At 43.0% G+C, this 22,411-nt stretch overlaps 1 protein-coding gene across 2 annotated transcripts in view; it reads left to right on the top strand.

Moving 5' to 3' along the window:
• NTRK2 (neurotrophic receptor tyrosine kinase 2) overlaps positions 1-22,411 on the top strand; it is a 327,977-nt gene that overhangs the window by 247,526 nt on the left and 58,040 nt on the right. For both annotated transcript variants that reach the window (XM_045841007.1, XM_045841008.1), the window contains 2 exons: positions 9,643-9,815; positions 15,706-15,940. In XM_045841007.1, coding sequence (XP_045696963.1) covers positions 9,643-9,815; positions 15,706-15,940 — 408 coding nt within the window. The remainder of the gene's footprint in view (positions 1-9,642; positions 9,816-15,705; positions 15,941-22,411) is intronic.

Raw genomic sequence — 22,411 nt, forward strand, 5'->3', positions numbered from 1 at the left:
GAATGGGCAGATAGATTATAGAAAAAGTAATGAGTTGGCAGTTGGCATGTCTAGGTAAAGAAATGATTTGATGAGCTATTGATATTCATAGAATTTTATAGCTGAGAGGAACTGTAAAGATAATTTGTATAGAACAATGTAATCTAATGAAGAATTATTTTAGAAATGATCGAATCACTGTACAGATACATAGAGCTATTACTGATATTCTTTAGCCTAAATCCCACATTTTGCTGATGGGGAAGCAGGAACCCAGAGGAGATAAATGACCCACCCGAAGGCACATAGCTTGCAGGAGGTCAATGAAACGTCACACCTGGGGCTAAAACTCAGGTTTCCTCATGTCCATTGTGCACCACACTTTTATTTATCAAGTTTTACACATGCCCTGATAAACTAAATTGAGAAAATTGAACACAATACCACTTATGAAATAATACAAAAGAATGTGTTAGTTGTTCTCATTTGCATGTAAAGATTAGAGACACACGTTTTCCAAGTAAAAATGTAATTCAAGAGAATAAGTAGAAATAAGGAAAACTGGATCTTGAAGTGAGGGCTTTGACTTCAGCAAAACATAATCAGCTTTGAGGAGAAGAGCAGTATAATGTTCATTGGAAACTAATTCAAGATGGTTTAAGCAGAAAAGGGAATTTATTTACTCAAGGTAATGGTAAACCCTGCTACTGGTATACTAGCTTCCAGCACTGCAAATTCCAGGGAATTAGTCCTTTCTCTCTCTCTCTTTCTCTTTCTTTCTTTCTTTCTTTCTTTCTTTCTTTCTTTCTTTCTTTCTTTCTTTCTTTCTTTCTTTCTTTCTTTCTTTCTCTCTCTTTCTCTCTTTCTCTCTTTCTTTCTTTCTTTCTTTCTTTCTTTCTTTCTCTCTCTCTCTCTCCCCCCTTCCTTCCTTCCTTCCTTCTTTCCTTCCTTCCTCTCCCTCTCTCTCTCTCTCTCTCTCTCTCTCTCTCTCTCTCTCTCGGCCCTGCTTTCCTCTATATTGACTGAATTCTCAGACAAGTTCTTTTGACGCCATGGTAAAGATTTGGCAGTAATGGCCCTGGGCTTAGGCCCTGCCAACCTAGCAACCCAAAAGAAAGCTTTTCTTTCCCAAAAAATATGCAGAAGTCTAAAAGTCCAAGGGCTGACTCTTACTGGCTTGCCTTCAGTTGTGTCACCAGGACCTATGGCCAAGGGAATAGAATATTCTGATTATCCAAGTCCAAGTCACATGCATATCCCTGGAAATGAAGGATTGGACTAACTCTACCCAACACACATGACTGAAAGTGGGGCATTGATTTTACAAAAGGATATTAAAGATGCGATAGCCAAACTGCAGGGCAGCTAGGCCTCATTGTGACAGGAATAAGTGGGATCCAAAGGTTCCCTCAGGTCTTGAGGTAGCCCTATAACTGTCCCTTCTTCACTCTCTCAGCAAGACACCAGGGATCGTCCTCTAGGTTCCTTGCTAATGTAGTGCAGCTCTCTCTCATCTCTGCTGTTCTCTAATGTTTGACTGCAGCTTCCATGCCAGCTGCTGCTCACATGGTCTCTATTACTAACAGTCAGATTCCTCAAGAAGGAAAATACTATATGTCCAGTTTTTCCCCTTAGTCTTTATGCCAGGCGACCTATCTGTGGTCCAGCCAAAGAATTCACATGCACAGATGAGACCACCTATGGGAGAGAAGTAACTAAGAGCCAGTTGTCTCAGAATATGTTTAAGGACAGAATAGAGGCTTGAAAAGGAAAGTTCATTCTCTCCAATTCTGGAATAGCAAAACAATTCATAATTGGGAAAGTGCATCAAGCATTCATCGATTCAAGTGCTCCACCCAGGCAAGTTTATTTCTGAGACAGATGGCTATTTTCTTTCAGTCTTTCTGTTTTGTGTGTGTGCGTGTTTGACAGTCATCATATTCATACTCACACCTTGATTAATGTGGAATCCCTCTCCCATTCCTCCCTCTTTCTGTGTTTCCCCTCTACTTCTCCATTTATACTGACATGTAAATCCTTGTTCCTGCAAAATGGAAATGGATGGTAACAAGATTAGTATATTTAAAAGAACTTTTGTCATTGTTGCCCTAACAAGACATAATGTTGCACAAAGTACTATCAATTCCATCTTTACTTGTTTTTAGGAACAGAAGCTGTAGAACTTTTAATGGTGGCTAGTTAAAAGACTTAATCATCTTAATGGTCCAGACATTGCTTCATTGATTTCTATCGTTTTTTAGTGCAAGTGAATTCTTCCCTGGTGTGTGTGTGTGTGTGTGTGTGTGTGTGTGTGTACACTGTAGAATGGAGAGCAGCATTCCACTGTAAGAATCCTTCCTGCACTTGAGTCAGGTAGCCTCCAGTCATTAAGTCCCAATAACTTCAACTTTTAACCTTTGACAGAAGATCTGGGTTTTTTTTGTCTTGTTAACCCTCTTCTGTGCTCTATCTCTAGTTTATCTCCATATTTTCAGAAATGCTATAACCAAAACAGTGCATTTCACTCTGTTGAGGACCGATCTGTTACCAAACGTAGTTGGAGGGTTCATGTCACACCTCTGCATCTCCAGAATGGGTGCACTGTGGTAGTTGTGTCACTTTTGAGTCAATGTTAACATGATGGCTCAACTCACAGTGGAGTCACAGTCTACATGCTCCCCCAGTTCCTGTGTAGCTGGTAAAATTGACTCAGACAATTGTACGCTGGCATATTTAAAGCCTGTAAATATATTGTAGTTTTCCATATTGGAGGTCAGCTTCTAATTCACTCTTTTGGTCAATATTTCTCTATCAGTTAGTTTCATATCTTCCCAAGGCTTAGCATTTGTAGTATGCAACTTGATGTAATATGCACACATAAACCATCAGTTTTGTCCCCCAGATACTTTCAAATACTTTTGAAAGTATTTAAAAGTATGTGCGTTAGAATTTAGCCTCATGTTTATAACTGGATAGTCAAATTGTTAGATTCTGAACCACTAAAGTCAGCACAGCTATGAAAAATAGATATAGCAGCAATCAACATCCTGGTCATAAATCTTGTATTTGAGGCTGTCACTTCGTACATAATTAAAGCCTTTCTTCACAAAGGCCAGCTATATATGATTGAGTTGATATGCAGAGTGTTGGTTTCTAGTACATAGTGAGCACTATCTGAATGTTTGTCATCATTATTATTTTCTTACAATGATTTAATTTGTTTTTTACATTTGTAGGAACATGGGGGAGGCACCTATTATATTCTCCTTAGTTTCTAAGATTTTATTTTTATGAAACCTTCCTATTTCTGAATTTATTAAAATATAGTCCTCCAATGTTCATTTTATAAGAGTTTGTTGAAGCTCCCTCTACCTTTCTTTAGAGGAGAACCAAAAGTTAGAAGAATCATGCAGCAGTGCAACTGTGGCTTACTCTAAATATTTGGCTAACCATTGCCTGTAAGAATGTTACAAGAATGATGTCTGTCTTAATTCTGTTTCAGTCTAGCTTTGCTTCTTAACATTCCCAAGAAAGCAGGTCAACCCATTAGTAGCCTAATGAGGTGGCTTTTATAGAACAGTGCTTCCAGTGGAAGTATAGCATGAACTACAACTGCAAGCCACATTTGCACTTTAAAATTTCTTAGTACACATAACAAAAAAGAAAAAAAAAGTTAAAACTGATTTTTATTAATATATTTCATTTAACTCAACATATCTAAATATTATGACTTCAACATATTAATGAGATATTTTATTGACACCAAGTTTTCAGAATCTGGTGTTTTATAATCACAGCACATCCCAATTCGCACTAGTCATATTTTAAATGACCGCTAGCCACACGTGGCTGTTGGTTTGCATTTTGGACAATGCAGGTCTAGAAGATATCAGAAGAGTAAGAGTCTCCCTTCGTAACAGATCTTGACCCAAAGATCCTGACCCAGAAGGACTTGTGCGTGTTAACAAACATTCTCATGCATTTGGTTGCCTCATATGGGAGTTCACTCATTGCCGTCTATGTTTTAAGCATGGTGGTGGGCAAGGGCATAGGGAGGTCTTCCAAGAATAGTCTCTTCTTTTTAAAAATCTATAGCTCTGTGTCTGTATACTCTAAAAAGTATAAGAGAAGAATTTAAGGTCAGTATAAAGAAAAGGACACCATCTCTGTCTTACCTTGCATCTCCTAAACCACGTACATTTTGAAATTCATCACCATTTGTCATGTCCTACAATATCCAATAACACGATAATTTTAAATAAGCTCTCCTGTACTAGCTTCCTGTTAGCTTTATTATTTGGTGGAAGGATTTCAGATGAATATTAATTTCCTTTTCTTCTACTTTACTTCAGTAACTTCTCAGTTCTGTGCTGAAGTTTATTTCCTGCTACTCCATTCCTCCAGCTCTAAGTCAATGTGTGCGCCAGGCAGTAGCTCACGTTAGCTCCGAATGGGACCGCTCCCTTGAGAGTGTCTTCAGAAAGGCTGGAGGCTTTGGAGTGTCAGGAAATTCATGGGAATAAGAAGAAATGAAGTTATAAAGCAGACACTAGGAATAAGAAAATAGCAATGCTCAATGATGGGGCAAACATGCCTGTCAAAATGAAACTTAAATGGAGGGAATTGTCAGGGAGAGAGGCTGCCACCTCATGTCCATTGCCAAGGGACTCCAAAAACCAGCCAAAGCCAAACCTCCCTTAATTGAGTAGAATGACAATCAGCCATGGTACTAAACCAGAGATGATTTTTATAAATAGAGTTGATAGAAGGATTTTTCCAACTTCTGATTGCTGTCTGGCTATGGTTCCACCCTTAGAAAAATTCTGTCCTTAGAGTGCCAAATTCAGAAGATGATTTTGCCCAACTCGTTACCACTCTATTTTCTGAATCTCTTAAAATAGAATTGAATCATAATTTAGAGAAAGAATCCAACATGCAAAAATGGATGGGCACATAGGATGAAGCCAAGTTTGTAGATGCATTTGCCCCATGAATAGTGAAATATTCTCTCTTAAGTCTGAAAATGTTCCTGAAGCACATCTTTTGAAATTAAAGAAAAAGTGAACTCTCTTTTCTTAGTAGTTTGCTTTTGGAAAATAGAAATATTAGATGCTTGTTAACTCTGTCAGTTTTTGCCCCCTGTCCCAAGGAAAATTCTATCTTTTTGTCTTCTCTCCTAGCCTACTCCTCTACTACGCTGTGTGGCATTCCCCACCCCCACTTCACCCCACTCCCTCCCCCGCCACATACAAACACACTGCAGGATTTACATCAACACTACATAGCTAAAACTCAAGAAGAAAGATTACATGCAGAATTCGTTCATGCCTTGTGATAATGACTTAAATGTGTCTCCTCACCTTCTCCAACTCACTGTTAAAGACACATCAAGGGCTTACACATACAGCTATCTCAGAGACTCAGAGCAGCCTCTAAGTAAAAAGACTGGATCCTTAGAAAACATTGAAGGGTTCAAGGGCCTTCGGGAGGGAAATGGTGGCAGCATCAGGAGCAATACTGCTTTTGGGCCTAGCGCTGGCCCCACACCTGATCCATGAACCTTTTGTCCTTGCTGGGTCCTCGTGTGAGCAAACTGGACACAGGCCTCGTTGTGTTTTCAAATGCAAATCTCCCAAACATTACTTTATACAGGGACCCTGGAAGGCATAACAACTTACACTGTCTCACCCAATCCTCCCAGTGGTCCTGTGAAGTAGGTGACATTTTTACCCTCACTCTACAGAGGAGAAAGCTGGAGTTCAGAGAGGTCCAGAGCAGGGCCAGGATTTGAACTGGATCTTCTGATTTTAAATTAGCATTCCTTTGATTTGAGCACCACCATTGTGAAGATCTGTCTTTTGACTGGAAAGAGAATACAAACACTTGGGGCCAGCTTTTCAGGACAAAGTGCATTGGAAAGGGCCCCCATCCAGCTTGCATTCTCCTACCTGCTTGCTTTTCCTGGCACTTCCTTTATTTCTGTTCCTTACTCGGGGCTCTGTTCTTTCCAGATGAGAATTCATGGTTCATTCCTTTCTAATGCCCTTTTACCTCTGGTTTACACAGACCTCATGGGTCAGGGGTTCTTTTGTTGCCTGATACTGGGTGATGCCGCCAGCAGTAAACAGATGAACACAACACACTTCTGCTGTCAAAGGAAGTAGTGGAGACACATATTCAAATCCATAATGCAAGTCCAAGTGTGAGAAATGTTCAGATGTGTGTAGTTTGTTCTGTGGACCCAGGGGAAGGATCCAGCTGATGACAATGTCATCTCCTTCGTGTTTGTCTCTTTGCCTCCTCTGCTATTTTTGTACATAGAAGTCCAGTAAAACAAAACAGTAGGTAGATTTTTTTTAAAAAGACAGATAAAAGCATGCTTATGGATAAAACCAACCTACACAAGTCACCAACATAAGCCCCTCACTCCTCCCTGTGCAACAGAGTTAAGAGGAGTTTGGTTTAGGTGGTACAAGCCCAGTTTCTGAAGCTTCAAGGGAGCAGAGCTTCAGATCCTAGATTCTTGGCCACTGTTTGTTTTGATATGAAGTGAAGAAATGTGCAGTTTCCATGGAAATGGACCTATGAAAATTTGATGGTCTCTCTGGGCACTTGCTGGCCCAAATCTTTTCACTGTTCAAAGCAGAACTGGTGGTACTTTTAAGAGACACCTCTTAGAAAACCATTTACTGAAGTAGGAATAGGAAACCCCAACACCAGACCCTTTTTTTCTAATGGTATCTTCAGAATTGGGCATGAGAATTAACTGCTTAACGGCATGAGAATTAACGGCCTAATGAAAACTAGGCTGGTAATTTGTCTCCTTGAGTCAGGTCACCACTGCGGAGAAAGCTTCAAATTCTGCCAAAGGCAGTTAGTGAAAATGCTAGATTCCCAGTGAGGATGATAGCAGAAAAGACTTTGGGATCCTGCTGCTACCTCTGCCATCTAGTGTTTCCACGTGGCGGATGTGAGGCAGGCCCTGCCTATTCACCTGTGCCCTCCTGTGTGGACAGCAGCCCCAGGCGTGGTATACTGCATATTGCAAACTCATCCTGTGGAGACTCAATCTTGAACCACCTGGTTTTGCTCCCCTACTCACTGGAAGAGCTGCAACAGACAGTCCTCCACTGCCAGCTTCCTGTGAGGGCTCAGCAAATCCTCTCATGGTCACACTTCCTTCCTAGGGTGGCCCCCAGTGGATGGTGGGTTGATAAGGGGTTGTAATGGCTCAGCCCCATTGACCCTCTACTCAGGACAGCTCTGAAGGGTCGTCCTCTAGGGTCAGATAAGGCTCTGTGGAGACTGCATTATACCTTGACTTCATCTTCTGCCCAGTTCTTCCCACAGGTATTAATCCCAAGAGCATGCCCTAGTCAATGTCCTGTCTACTAATCTCTATCTGCTCTCCAGGAACTTGACCTGTGGCACATCCTGAGATCTACAAGTTGTCCCAGTCAGGAGTGTCCCCACAGGGAGAGTGGTTTGAGGCAGTGAGCTACAAATGACCACCAGGCATCTGACAGTGCTCCTCAACACAGGATGTGGTGTGCAGTCTTACACTGGGCCCACACCTGGTGGATGGCTGTGCTTTCATTCTGTTCCAATTGAAGTGAATGTGGTGTTCACATTTGAAGTCTGACTTTGATAATGATTGATTGCAGTCCCCTGGTAAAAGTATCCACACACTCATATGCCACCTCTACCAAGAGGAGTCCTCTGGGCTTTCCTCTTCTTTGTCCCTCAGTTGAAGTGTTTGCTGCCTTTCTGAATCCCTCTTTTGCTCTTATGTTTGCTCCTTGTGGCCTTGATTATTTATTCTACAACCCTCTGCTGAAGACTTGCCATGTGCCTGACACTGTGCCCTGTGCTGACAATGCAGAGATGGAAGGCTTGAGGAGCTCACCATCTGTACCAGAGATAATCAAGTAAACATGCAATTTGAATGTACTGTTGCCAATGATATGACACAAATTAAGTATGAGGTGTACCAGCGAGGGTCATCCAACCTAGCCTGGGGCAGAGAGGCTGTAACAGTAATGAGAGGGTCAGGGAACATTTCTCAGAAAGGTGATACCTGAGCCCAGTCCTGGAGGACTGTTAGGTGTTAACCAGATGCATTAGTTTTCTATGGATGCCATAACAAATCACTGTCAACTCAGTGGCTGAAAACAACACAAATTATTTACCTCACAATTCTGTCGGTCAGACATTGAAAACCAGCTTTACCAAGCGAAAGTCAAGATGTTGACAAGTCTGGATCCTTCTGGAGGTTCTAGGGTAGAATTAATTTCCTAATCTTTTCCAGGTTTTAGAAGCTGCCTGTATTTTTCGGCTTGTGGCCTCTTCTTCCATATTCAAAGTCAGCAGCATAGTATCTTCTGTCCTCTCTGACCTCTGCTTCTATCCTTATGTCTTCTCTTCTTGATCCTCCTGCCCCTCTCTCCCAAATACGCTTGTTTAGGATGATGTTGGGCCCATTCTGGTAATCCAGGATAATCTTGCACAACAGGATCCCTAACTTAATCACACTTGCAAAGTCCCTTTTGCTGTGTAAGGTAATATATTCATGCATTCCAGGGGTTAAGATATGGACATATTTAGGGAGGCATTATTCATCCTCCAACACCGTACATGCTTGAGTCAACATTCCAGGCAGAGGGGTGGATATGTGTAGGGACAGGGAAGTGTGGCTTGGTGTCATTTGGGCAGCTACGGATGTTTCATAAGGTGGATGCATAAGTTTCCAGAGAGGCGTGTTAAGAATAAATCAAGCTGGACTGAGATGCAGGGGCACCAGTTCATTTAGGACATTGTGTTTTAAGCTTGACTTATCATATGCGACTTATCTCCCTATTTGTGTATGGGTGCCCAAGGCCAGGATTTGGGTCCGTGTCTTTTTGATGCCACCAAAGCTCTGGCTCAGTGACTGGCACAGGACAGGAGCTCAGCACATGTGTGTGGCATCAACAAATGCCAGCTTTGCCCTGCTATGACACCGTGGTATCAGAGTGGTCTGAGCCAAGAACAAAAGGCTGGCGTGATCCTGGACATCTTCATCCTGGCACTGTAGCTGGCCTGCTAGCACGGATGTTTCCTGAGCCAGAAGTGTGTGTGGGTACCACTGGGAAAGACTTTTTAGAGTTTGCCAGATGAAACTGGCAAAATGGTCCTTGTCAAAGCTGGAACATGGGTGCATGAGAGCTTCTTAGGCTCTTCTCCCTACTGAATATTGCCATAATATAACGTTTTTAAAAGGTTATGTGAGCAGAGGTGAGGTGTACATTGCATCCTAAGAAGCACCACAGGCACCAAAATGGGAGACAAGTCCGTGGTAATAGCTGGGCCTAGACCAGGGCTAAAAGGGATGAAGACTCTAAAGCACTTGTGTCCATAACTTAACGCACAAAGCATCTGTGCATGTGCTTTGAACTGTAAATCTCTGCATACCCATGAGAGACTTTTCCTCAGTTATTAATACAAACATTATTTCCTCAGAAATGAGGCCATTTTTTAATCTTTTGTGTAATTAGTGATTTGAATTTCCTTCCCATCCAGGAACCTCAGGGCCCACCAAAGTAATTCCTTCTCCACGTAACCTCCCTTTGACATTCTTCATTCAACATATGCTGGTTTTCTCCCCTCTCTGCCCCTCATCACCAGACGCTGAAGGATGCTAGTGACAACGCACGCAAGGACTTCCACCGTGAGGCCGAGCTGCTGACCAACCTCCAGCATGAGCACATTGTCAAGTTCTACGGCGTCTGTGTGGAGGGCGACCCACTCATCATGGTCTTCGAGTACATGAAGCATGGGGACCTCAACAAGTTCCTCAGGTACAGTGTGGTGGGGAAGGGACGAGGCAGGAGGTGGGCTCAAGGTGGGAGCAGGCAGTCATGGCTCAGACAGCCTGAGTTAGAGCCTCCTAAGTCGTGTCTGGCCCTAACATGGTGTTTTCTTTCAAAGAGAGCTGCCGTTTAGCTTTGACAGATGAGCAAATGAGCTGCCTGTGATTTCTTGATAGATGGTGTAATTGAAAAGAAATGGGAATGATGTTAGGGGCAGGTGATTACTTTGCAGCTGCCTTTGCCGGCCTCAGTTTCCTTTCATGCAAAGGGGGTGTGACACTATCCACATAAAGGCCTAGTGCCAGGACTATTGTGATGGGGGGTAATCAATTAATGTTGTCCCCACACCTTTCTTCTCTGCCTCATTTTCCTGGAACATTTAGTATACCTTCTGTGTTGTGGTAACACCCACTCCTCTGTTCTCTTCTGTTTTTTGTGGGTGCTGAAGAGGGATTTCCACTGAAATCGGTGCCAGTACCTTCATGCAGCCACAGGAAGATTCAGAAACTGTGCAGTCTAAGGAATAAGCTGATTGCTGAGAGAGCAGTGGAAGGGGAGACTGTACTTCTGTGTTCAGAAAGTTGTCACATGGCTGTCTTGATCCCTTTCACCATCTCTAGTCTCGTGAATACCTGTGTACTTAGTTCTCTTTTGCCAGGATGGGACCCATTTCTCTGCTTTGCCTCTGGCTGTGTGGGTGATGAAATGCCAGGTGAGATTAGGAACATGGAGCCAACTCATGGTGTTCAGAGACAGTCATCCTAATCATGTATTTTCGAAGGGCAGCGAAAGTTTTCTGGTATGAGGATAGGAGAGTGGATGATGGTCACTTTTGCATACCATCTTGTTGGACCTAATGTGAAAGGAGAAAAAGGGGCTGAATTTGGTTGAGGTCTAGCTGCTCATAGAAGAAACATTTTTTCTTTGTTCCCATGCTCTGGGCTCCTTCTTTAATTAAAAATGGTGCTTTCTCCAGACTGGAGCATAATAAATCCACATGTGCTCACCTGGACACAATTAAACAGTTCTGTGAGCTCAAACTGTGCACGTGTGTATAGCACGCATGTGTCTGTGTGTTGATTCTTTCATTTTCATCTCCATAACTTCTCCCTAGCTCCCCTTCCTGCCCTCCAGAGGCAGCCTGCACCAGGTTCTCAGCTGGCATCTTACGCAGGGCATGAAGCTTTTGGAAACCTCCTCTGCTCAGTTTCAGAACCTGCTGAACTCTGGGAACAAGAGGTTTTCCATGCCAAGGCTCAGGTTATTAGGTGCGATACTGTGCTGTGAACAGTCTATCCGAAGGGAACCCAGCCCTTAAACTGCCATGAATGTGTTCCCACGTGTCGTTGGCACTGCCCTATGAAGACAGATGCCCACAGTTATCTCCCACCCTTTTTACTCCTCCAAAGGGCATCCGCTGAGTGCCAACGTGGTCAGGCCCTATGTTGGGCTAGCTGGGAAATGAAGAGTAAAACAAAGACCTTGCTTTCAACGAGATTAAAGTTTCTCCTCTAATCTTTCCAGAATTCCTATCTAACGAGGAGAACATAAACAAGGCTTTTTTTCAAGCAATAAGAACTAATATTTATTAAACCTTTCTAAGCATTTTAAGTGTTATAATTTGCATAAACTTTATAAACTATTATTACCATCATTCTCATTTTACAGTTGAAGAAACTGAGTCACACAGCTAGTGAGTGACAGGCTTGGATTCAAACCCACAGCCTCTGGCTGCAAAACCCATGGCTTTTCACCACCGCCACCCTTCCCCTTGAGGTGGCTGCTGAAAAATTGGAAGGAAAGTACCATGCTATGGAGTTCCAGAGCCAACACTGTGTGGCTAAGGGCCAACTATAACCCACATGGGGAGAGTACAAGCCAAGGAAGGGTGAGCAGCTTCCCTGGTCAGAAGATCTCTGAAACTTACTGTTCTCCATGCCAGGGGGCTGATGGGGCTTTTTCCCTCTTAAAGCATGTTCTCCTGGAAGAGATGAGATATGTTTTTCCCAAGAGCTGCAGGGTAACCTGGCGAGTGAAACAGAGGGCTGTTGTGTTAACTTTATTTATACCATTTTTAAGGAGCTTGCTTAGAAAACTTACCTGCCCTTTATTTACAGCAGGACTTTCTGTTCAAGGGAAGCGAGCAGGCGCCTGCCCCATCCCGCGCATGGTTGTGCAGAGTGCAGAAGGTTTTGAAGGGCTGCCAGCTTTCTGGAGCCTTCTGAGTGTGAAGCTAGAGGATGAGGTTTTGTGCAGAGATGGCCTTTTGCACTGACCTCTAACTTTTCCTTTTCCCCAGAGTTTTTGCAAGGGACAGGTTCTTAGAATAGTCTAGGCTGTGGCTAATCAACAACTTATTTCACTCTTTGCACTAAATCTATGACATTTTCATCCAGCCTTGATTTTCTGGGTATTTCAGGACTTCCCATAGTTTATGTGCTCCCCTAGGTCCTTCTCCTGGTACTGAGGTCGTATAAGGTCTCCTGTGATGAGTGAAAACATTCTCACTTTCCCTGCCTCTTAGTGCTGGGAAGGGTTGGGCTTGAATGAACTTTAGTGAGGTGGATGGGGCCAGCCCTGTGGAAGCCCTAAGAATGTGGTCACAGGCCTATCACAGAAAAGAAATACCCTAAGGGGACATTGTGTTCTCACATCACCTCTCCTCTTATTTTTCAAGGAAGCTCTTTGGTCCTGGCCGGGTAGATCAGCTGGTTAGAGCATTGTCCTGAAACACCAAGGTTGCAAGTTTTATCCCCAGTCAGGGCACATCTAATGCACAAATGAATGCACAAACAAGTGGAACAAGAAATCGATGTCTCTTTCTCTTCCCCCTTCCTCTTTCTCTCTTAAAATCTGTAAGTAAAAATCTTTAAAAAAATTTTTTAAAGAGGATCTTTTTTTGCACAGCCTCTTTCTGCCTTTTTGAAAAAAAGATTTTATTTGTTTTTTTAGAGAGAGGTGAAGGGAGGGAGAAAGAGGGGAAAACGTTGATGGGAGAGGGAAACATAGATCGGTTGCCTCTTGCATGCCCCCAAATAGGGACCCAGTCGGCAACCCAGGCCTGTGCCCTAACCAGGAATAGAACTCGCAACCTTTCGCTTTGTGGGACGACACCTAACTCACTGAGCCACACCAGTCAGGCCATTCTCTCTGACTTTTTTTTTAAAAACTCATTAAATTTATTAGGTGACATTCGTTAATAAAATTATATAGGTTTCAAGTGTACAATTTGATAATACATCATCTGTATATTATATTGTGTATTTACCACTCAACATCAAATCTTCTTCCATCACTATATATTTGACCCCCTTCAGGGGTGTCAAACTCATTTTCACCAGGGGCCACATCAGCTTCACGGTTGCCTTCAAAGGGCCGAATGTAATTTTAGGACTGAATAAATGAAACTATGCCTTAACTAGGGGCAAGGACCTCGGCACTGCTGCTCTGCCAGGTAGAAACAAGGTGCCAGGACGGATAAAACAAAGTGGAGGGCCGGATTCAGCCTGTGGGCCTTGTTTGCCACCTCGGCTTTACGTAAAAGTTAAAGAAGGTAAAAACATTTAAAAAAGAGAAGAACATAGCTACGCAATTTGGAAGTGAACTCACAGCCTAAATAGGGATAATTTGTGACAACAAAAACATCAAAGGGGAGGGCTAAAGGTCTCTCTGGCTTTTTGATGAAAGGCCACAAAAGCAGAGTTTCGGTTGCTCCTCCCCTCAGTGTGCTAAGGAAGGTGCAGTCGGTATCTCCACTTTACAGATGAGGAACCAGGTCCAGAGAGGTTCTGGAGCTCACCTAAGGTCAAAGCTAGTGTGTCAGGACAGGATTCAAATTTAGTTCTGATACCCAAGAGCCTTGCCCACTGCACAGGAAGACTCTCTGCTCCAGCAACTTTTGAGCTGAAGAGACCCCGGAGGCATTTCCCTGTGTGATGCTTCCCAGTGTGGCAAGAGGAGGTCGGGAACTGTGTTTGAGTGGAAGTGAAATAAACGTGTTAGAATTTGCCTTGCGCAAAAACAGGAAGCTCCTCCCTAAGAACTGTCCAATCATATATTTAGAGATAGAAGGGACCTAACTGATCACAGCATAATATCCTCTTGCATTTCTGACTGATGGGGAAACCACACACTGGAAAAGTTAAAAGGTCCCCCCAGATCACTGTGCTGGACACCCCCAGCGACTGGGGAACTCACCACCTCCTTGCCCAGTGCTTGTTCTCTGAGAATAAAAGAACAAAAGAACAGATGACAGCGTGTTTTGGAAATCAAGGAAAGGGGGAACCACTGTGGGCTGGAGCTGTCATGGACAGAGGTAAATGCCTGTGCTTGAGCTAACTCATCCCATGTGAGGGTGGGGCTGGCGGGGGTGGGGGGTAGGGAGGGGCAACACTACCAGATGGGGGTTCTTAGAGAATTCTGCTCTCACATTTTCAAACACCGACACAGCTCTAGAACCGTGCAGGTGTAGTCACCACTTTAAAATTCATTTAAAATCCTCTGTATTTATGTTAAGTGCCTCAAAATTCATTTAAAATCCTCTGTATTTACCTTAAGTGTCTGTAAAGAGATGTTATTAGCCATGACTTTGAGAAGGAGAAGCCCTTTGACCCTGCTTTCTACTTCTTGCCCCACGGTGCCACCTCTGGCCTCCAGGAGCAGTGACATCAATCCTGGCTCACCCCTCAGCGTTCCAGAGTGGGGATGCAGGTCCTGACTGCATATCCTAAGACTGGGACCCTCCCCTCCCAGGAATACCTATCAGTGTATACCTCCCTGGAATACCTTTCAACCGGTGTGCCGCGAGAATTTCTAAAACATGCAATGTCTGACTATTTAGTCAAAGGCACTGACCTCTTTTCCCCTAGATTGTCAAATAAAAAAAGTGACAACAGCCAAACAAATACCCCATCTGGTGTGAATAAATCAAAATGATACCTACTTTTGGTCAGATTTACCAAAAAATATAATATATATTTTGGTGTGCTGCAGAATTTTAGTAATTAGTTTATGTGTGCCATGAAATGAAAAAGTTTGAAAATCACTGCCTTAAAATCATTCCACAACCGGGAAAAGGCTGGTGTGTAAGACAGGAGAGAGAGACGATATAAAAGATCACAATCTAATCCCCGCAAAGTGTAAAGAATAAAAGTTCCCCAGTAAAAGAATAAATGTGTCCTGATTCAAAGAAGCTCTCCTACGTGGTGGCCAGTGCGTGAGCTGAGATGGGTGGGGGAGGGGTGGGCACAAAGAGATGGTATTTTTCACAGGAAATGAATGTCCAGGCCGCGTGCCCTGGCATTCTGCTGAAATGCATTTGCAGGAGATGAGGGCAGTCTGGAAACCACAGAGCAGGTGGAATCGGGGAGACCGGAGATGCCAGCTCCGGCCCTGGTGGGGCACTCTGGAGGGGTCGGCCTTGGTGACAGGTGCTCAGCTGCAGCATGTGGCCGGGAGGAGTGGGAGGGGTGGGACTCGATGACCCATTGCTCTCGGGGAGCCAAACTCTCCTTAGTTTGGGTTTGTTGTCTGTTTTTTGGTTTTTGTTTGTTTTGCTTCAGCCACCTATTGCTTTTCAGGGTCAGGAACTCTGGCCAGTGCCTGACCCCAGCATACTCCTGGAGCCCCTAAAACATGAACCTGTCTGTATGTTGGGCTGGAGGCACCACTCTGGCCCACATGGAATTCCAGACTCTCTGGGAATTGAAGCCTGGGTGCTGTTGAAGTATAACGGTGGACGAATTGTCTTTTCCTCCTCTTCATGCCAAGTCGGGCAGTATCTTTTAGCACCAGCAGCTGACGGGAGGGGCTGGGGGGACAAAGAGCCCCTCCAGGCCAAGAGCTCCAGCTCCAGCAACTCCTTCCATGTCCTCCACAGGGCACACGGACCTGACGCCGTGCTGATGGCGGAGGGCAACCCGCCGACAGAGCTGACGCAGTCACAGATGCTGCACATTGCCCAGCAAATCGCAGCGGGCATGGTCTACCTGGCGTCTCAGCACTTCGTGCACCGAGACCTGGCCACCCGGAACTGCCTGGTCGGCGAGAACCTCCTGGTGAAAATCGGGGACTTCGGCATGTCCCGGGACGTGTACAGCACTGACTACTACAGGGTGAGTCGCTGAGCCCAGGGTGAGTGGGGGGACCCCAGGGCCCTGTTTCCCTGGGAGTCCCTGCTTGTATTAGTTTGTTAGGGCTACGCATAACAAATACCATGGACTAAGTGGCCTAAACAACAGAAGTTTATGTCCAAGATTAAGGGGACTGCCACATTGGTTTATTCTAAGTTCTCTCCTTGACTTGGAGAGAGCACCTTCTCCCTGTGCCCTCACATGGATTTTCCTCTGTGCATGCACAACCCTAGTGTCTCTCTGTGCGTCTAATTTCCTCTTCATATGCGAACACCAGTCAGACTGGAATACGGCCCACTCTAACAGCCTTGTTTTAACTTAATCGCCTCTTTAAGGCCCAGTCTCCAAAGGCGGCCATATTCTGAGGAACTGAGAATTAAAACCCCAACAGACACATCTGGGGAGAGGACAATTCAGTCCACAACACCTGTCCTGCTCTCCTCATGGTTTTCCAGAGCGGTGTGTGATGTCTCCATGAGGAAAGTTCTCAGCCTGAGAATTCCACCAGGGAAATCTGAGAGCTTGGGGGAATTCCTAGAGGGCACGAAGTTAAAGGATTTTAAGGTGTGCACTTGTTCTGTAAAATTATGTCTGGAGCCTTTGTTTGGGGTTCAACTGGTGAGCCATAAAAAATTTTAAAACATGCGATACCTGACTATTTAGTCAGAGGCACTGACCCCTTTTTCCTTAGACTGTCAAATGAAAAATGACAACAGGCAACAAAAGTCATACATATTTTTTGTCAGATTGATAAAAAATATAATTTCTGGTGTCCTGCAGAATTTTAGTGATTAGTTTATGTGTGCCATAAGATGCAAAAGGTTGAAAATTTCTGGTGTAAAACAATGAATCCATTGCCTTGCTATATACTGTTTTGTGGGGGGTTTTCTTTGTCACCTTCATAAGCATTGCTCACATTTTACATATCAAGGAGGAATGGAGACCAAATTGAAAAAGATTCTCTTTGGTTTATCTGTAGAAAACATGAGCATAGTCTAAACTTCAAGCATTCAACATAGAGCTTCAAAGTACCTGTCCTTGGTCTAGAGATGACTAGTTTGTTCTAGTTACCTAAAGTGGGATGGTCCTTTATTATCAATGGATGCATCTCCTCTGTTCGCTCTACTTCCTTTGGGAAGGTGGGGGTGGGGGCATCTCTTTGTCTCAGGAGAAAAAGAAACACATGGTACTTCCCTAAGGGAAAGCTTTGCTGATCTTGATGAGCATCTAATGGAGAAACATGTGGCCTAAGCAACAGCTTTCTCTTTAGCAGTAAGTTAACCAAGGTCGCAGAGCGCCTGGCACAAAACAAGTGCCTAATAAATGTTTTCAGCCATATCATTATCCAAATCAATAAAGTTATGCTTCATTTCCAAAGCTAGGACTGAGCTAGGTGGAACCCAATGTCCTTTTCTACTATCTCTAAAACAATAATGCAAAGGAAAAAAGACTGAAACTCTCAACAATGTGAAAGCAAATCACTCCATTAAAACATTGGCAAAGGATTTAAGTAGAGATGTCTCCAAAGGAAATATACAAATGGCCAATAAGCACATGAAATGAAGCTCAATATCATTAGTCATTAGGGAAATGCAAATCAAAACCACAATGAGATACCACTTTATACCCACTGGGATGGCTGAAAGGAAAAAACAGACAAAACAAGTGCTGATGGGGATGTGGAGAAATTGGAACCATCCTAAGCTGCTGGTGCAAATGTAAAACAGTGCAGCTGCTTTGGAAAACAGTTTGGCAGTGCCTCGAAATGTTCAACAACGTATAACCCAGCAATTCCACTCCGAGGCATATACTCAAGAGAATTGAAATCGTATGTTCACACAAAACCTTGTACAAAGATGAAATAGCAGCATTATTCATAATAGCTATAAAGTAAAAATAATACAAGTGTCTATCAACTGGTGAATAAATGAAAATATCATAATTTATGCAGTAGAATATTATTTATTAATTAAAAGGAATAAGTACTGATTCATGCTCTAACCTGGATGAACCTTGAAAACATTATGGGGAATGAAAGAAGACAGACACAATAGGTCACATATTATATGATTCTATCTATGTAAAATATCCAGAAAAGGCAAATCCATAGAGACAGAAAGAAGATTAGTAGCTGCCAGGGGCTGGGAGCAATGGAGAATGAGCATGACAGCCACGAGATACTGAGTTTCTTTCAGGGATGATGAAAATGTTCTAGAATTGTGTAGCGGTTGTTTGGTATATTTACAAATACACTGAAAACCATTGAATGTGTATGTTAAAATACTAAATATTATGGTATATAAATTATATCTCAATTTTGAAAATCTGAAAAAGACAATTCTAGCAAAATAACAACAGTAGACATAAGGGGTTAATCCTGGTTGTTTACACATTATGAAAACATCTTGGCATCTACCTTATTTTATGTTACGAAGAAACATATAATAAAGAAACCCCCCCCACTTAGATGCCATATTTCTGAAGTACTTCCTTCTGATCGATTGGAGAAAAGAATGATTCCCAGTTCCTTATTTGTTCAATGTTCTTGGAGCTAGCCCAGTCATTAAGATGCCACATGTATTCTGACCCCTGCCCCATACCATGGTCACTGCTCAGGTGCTGCTGCAGGGTTTGTAGTGCTGTTCCCTCGGCTGATTGTTGTTCCCACTGAGGAGGAGGAAAAAGAACCAGACTTACATTGGCCTCTGGGATAGGTGGGAAAAGCAGGTGAGGGATGTAAGACCTGGCAATGTGATAGTAGTTAGGAAAACCAAGAAATCAATGACTGTCACTTTGCTTTATCTAAAATTTCAAAATGATGTTTCACCTTTTGGTTCCATGACAGTATTTATCATTATGGAACTCCTCTGCAGAATATTTGTTGCTTATTAAAACATCAAAAGTGTATCATTGGGGTCCATCCTGTTGAATTTGTGAGGCAGGCAAGCAGAAGCTGTTGCTCTGTGTTCGCCGATGAACTCCAGAACATCTTACAGTGGCGATTCCCAGAACACTCTTGGCTGTCACGTCAGTTATCTACCTGTTGTGCCGTCTGTAAGCTTGGTGTTAAACCCTCCCCGTCATGGCGCCTCTTCATCTTCTCTGTCACAGCAGCTGGGAAATGTGTTCACTTTACAGTTTGGGTTTCTCATTTGCAGGCACCTCTTCTTCTTTATTCTCCTTTGATCTTCTTCAAAAGCCTGCACCCTCCACAGTGACAGGATGCTGTAGATGATGTGACTTGTCATCACCTGTGTTAAGTATCCTTTCCGCCATAGTAATGAGGGAGGATTTTTGTGTTAGCTAAGACTATCTTATGTAGAAGGATGGCGATTGGACCTGGCGTCCATTTTATTGAGAAGTAACATGTCCCTTATTTTTAAGCAAGAACCAGTCCCACTGACAGCCCACGCTTTCTGCTTGTGGCGACTTATGAGCAGCCTTGTGGGGTGACCACAGCTCTGTGCCGTTCGGGGCAGGAGTGGTAGTGGCAGCTGCTTCTCCATCGGTGGCAAGGGGTGGGGAGGGAGCTGGAAGCACCAGGAAACGGCTGCCTCAAGGCTCCCACCCTGTTGCAGCTGAGCTAATTATATCTTCCCAATGAAGGAGGAAATCGGAACGCTACATTTGCATTGAAACCAGCCTGATATGGTGGGTCCAAAATTACTCTAGCATTTATGTTCTCTGAATTGTTTTAATTAGCAGCTCTGCAGTACTTGTCTTCTATTTTGCTTTTATTCCCTCCCACCACTGGCAAAACCTGACATTTAGGAAGCATCTGAACCAGATTTCTGTCACATTCTGCCTATCACAGACCTAGGATCTTGCTCTGCTTGGTCATTACTGTGCCACAGTGGATCCACTGAAGTTTTTCTAATGTGCACTTTGGTAGTTTTCACCATTTGGATCTAGCGTGTGCTGAAAATGAATGTGATCTGTTGGTGAATACAGGGCCCTAAACCCCTGAGATCCTAGCTTTTATGTGTTGTTCTCCTTTGGGCTTTAGCGTTATGTTCAAGTGGTAAGAAATTCTGTTCTTTAATTCATCTTCCACTTAAGAGGGAAAGAAAAGGGAGTAGAATAGGCAGATTGATTTAGGGTAAGTAATTAGCAAAGTAAATGAATATAACTTGACTAAACGAGGCCATGGTCAGAATCCTAAAATGTTAAAATAATATTAGCAACAAAGTCCAAAATTCATCTTTAGGTGCTCAATCCCAAGCTGTTAGCTGCAGAGAGAAAAGATGGCTTGTGCTCAAATCAGCCGATAGAACAAAAAATAAAAAGAACTGACTTGAACTTCAGAACTTTCCCTTGCCCACACTGGAGTGAGAGGGGTGATGAACTAGAAAATAAATTCTTAAACCACAGAGGAGATGGGAAGGCTTAGATGTTTTAAGAACTGGACAAACACATAAGAAATAATCAAGGGTTAACTTTCATGCCTCAGTCTTTGAAAAGAATGTATTTCTTTTTAAGGAATATTTTCATGTAATGTGAACATTTCTAGATTATATGGGTAGGTAGTCAGATTAGATAGATAAATAGGTAGATAGATAGATAGATAGATAGACAAACATTTACACATTCCACAAATGTTTTCAGTGTGTGGTTGTGTAAAATACCAATATCATTTTCTCTGTGAGGAGTATAATTGCACCTCCCTGGTGAATGAATGCTAATTCTTTAGAGGCAATTCTAGCTTCACCTGCTCCCTTCACTTACTCTACAAGCAGAGTAACTGCTCACAAATCTGAGGTCTCTCAATACTTTATATAAATCAGCATTATAACATAGAGCATGTTGCATCATGGAAATTTGTTTATATATATGTTTCCCACTAATAAGAGTGCAGAGAGATGATAAGTCATACACATCTTTGCATCAGCACACACTGGCTATACCAGGTGGTCAGTCAATGACTATAGGACAGGATGCACATCAGGAAAAGCCTTTATGAGTGAGTCTTTTTAGCCCTATAGATAAATAGAGAAGACACTCAGATTACAGGTGTGCCTGGCTCTGAGAGTAGGAGCACAGACCTCAGGAAGCAAAGCTAGGGATATAGAGATATCCTTATCTCAGACGATTTCTTTTCAATGGTGAGCTCAAAGCCAGAACTTATTTGCATTTATACTATAGTGGAAAACTTCCTTTGGTATACTCTGCCTAGAACCTTTAAAAACCAGGCAGTGTTCAACTTAGGAGGAGACAACACACTCCCTTCCCCAAAGAGGAATGACCTCTATGTCATTAACTCTCTTTGCATGTATTGTTTCCTTATTTTCCCTCTTAATGCACAATACTTACACAATGACTTAACTTTCACGTGAGCAATTACAGAGCTTTCTGTTTGCAGTCATTTGATTAAACTGGTCCCAGAAACATAAGGGGTTATTATTTTATGAAATCATCTTTAATTTATGTCCTGTACAACACTTAGAGAGAGCACAGCTTAGAGGAACCTGTCTGCCAGAGAGAAATCAGAACATTGAGTTCAGACTAAATCTGTATTAAGCTAGATTTGCATAAATTGTTTCAAGATTCTAAATTGGCTTAGTTTGCACTCAAGTCTTTCTAAGAACCCTTTACATATGCTTTTGGGAGTTGCAACAGTGTGGGTGATTGTCCTTTCATTCACTCATTCATTCATTTATTCAGCACACATTTATGAAACAGTTCCTAAGTGCTAGATGCTGTACTCGCTACTGAAGGAATCCAGATAAAAAAGACACATGGGCTGTGACTTGAAGGAGTTTTCAGACATGTGATAATGTGATAAATACAGTAATAGAGTTAAGTACTGGCAACTCTGAAAAGGAAGTCACCAGTCTACTTTGGTAATCCGAGCAGGTTCACAGAAAGAAGACACTGGAGCTGGTATTTAAGATACAAACCCTAAATTGTTCTATTGGCAAGAAGGCTCCAGGCCAGGAAGGAAGAGAGACATTCTTGGCATAGGAGGTAGCATTTGAAAAGAGATGGCAGTGTAAACATCACAGAGTGTGCGTCTAGGGAGTGGGGGCTCCTTCGCATACATCTAAGGTAACAAAGTAGGCTATTTAGGCTATTATCAGATTTCACCAGTGCCTGCTTGCCATGCCAAAGACTTTGGACGTGGTCCTTTTGGCAGTGGGAAGCCACTGAGTGTTTTTATGCCAGAAAGTGACATGTCAGATTGCATTATGTCAGCTTATAAAAGTAGATCCAGCCAACAGATTCCCAGATCCCCCTTCCCGTGCATATTTGATTGGCCTAGAGCAGCGTCTCTTCAAACCGGGCCTATGAACTGTCAGTGGGTATTCGCCAAAAAAAGAGATCTGTGATCACTAGGTAAACAACAATTTCCTTGCTGCAGAACTCCTCAGAGTCTTTATTTCCTTGCTGTGTGGACTTTCAAGAAGGGCTGTAGAAAGTGACTGAGGCCAGCAGAAAAGATTTTGCCTGGAGAAC

The sequence above is a fragment of the Phyllostomus hastatus genome, unplaced genomic scaffold (genome assembly GCF_019186645.2).
Source record: "Phyllostomus hastatus isolate PE091 unplaced genomic scaffold, TTU_PhHast_1.1 phas_contig_34, whole genome shotgun sequence".
NCBI lineage: Eukaryota > Metazoa > Chordata > Mammalia > Chiroptera > Phyllostomidae > Phyllostomus > Phyllostomus hastatus.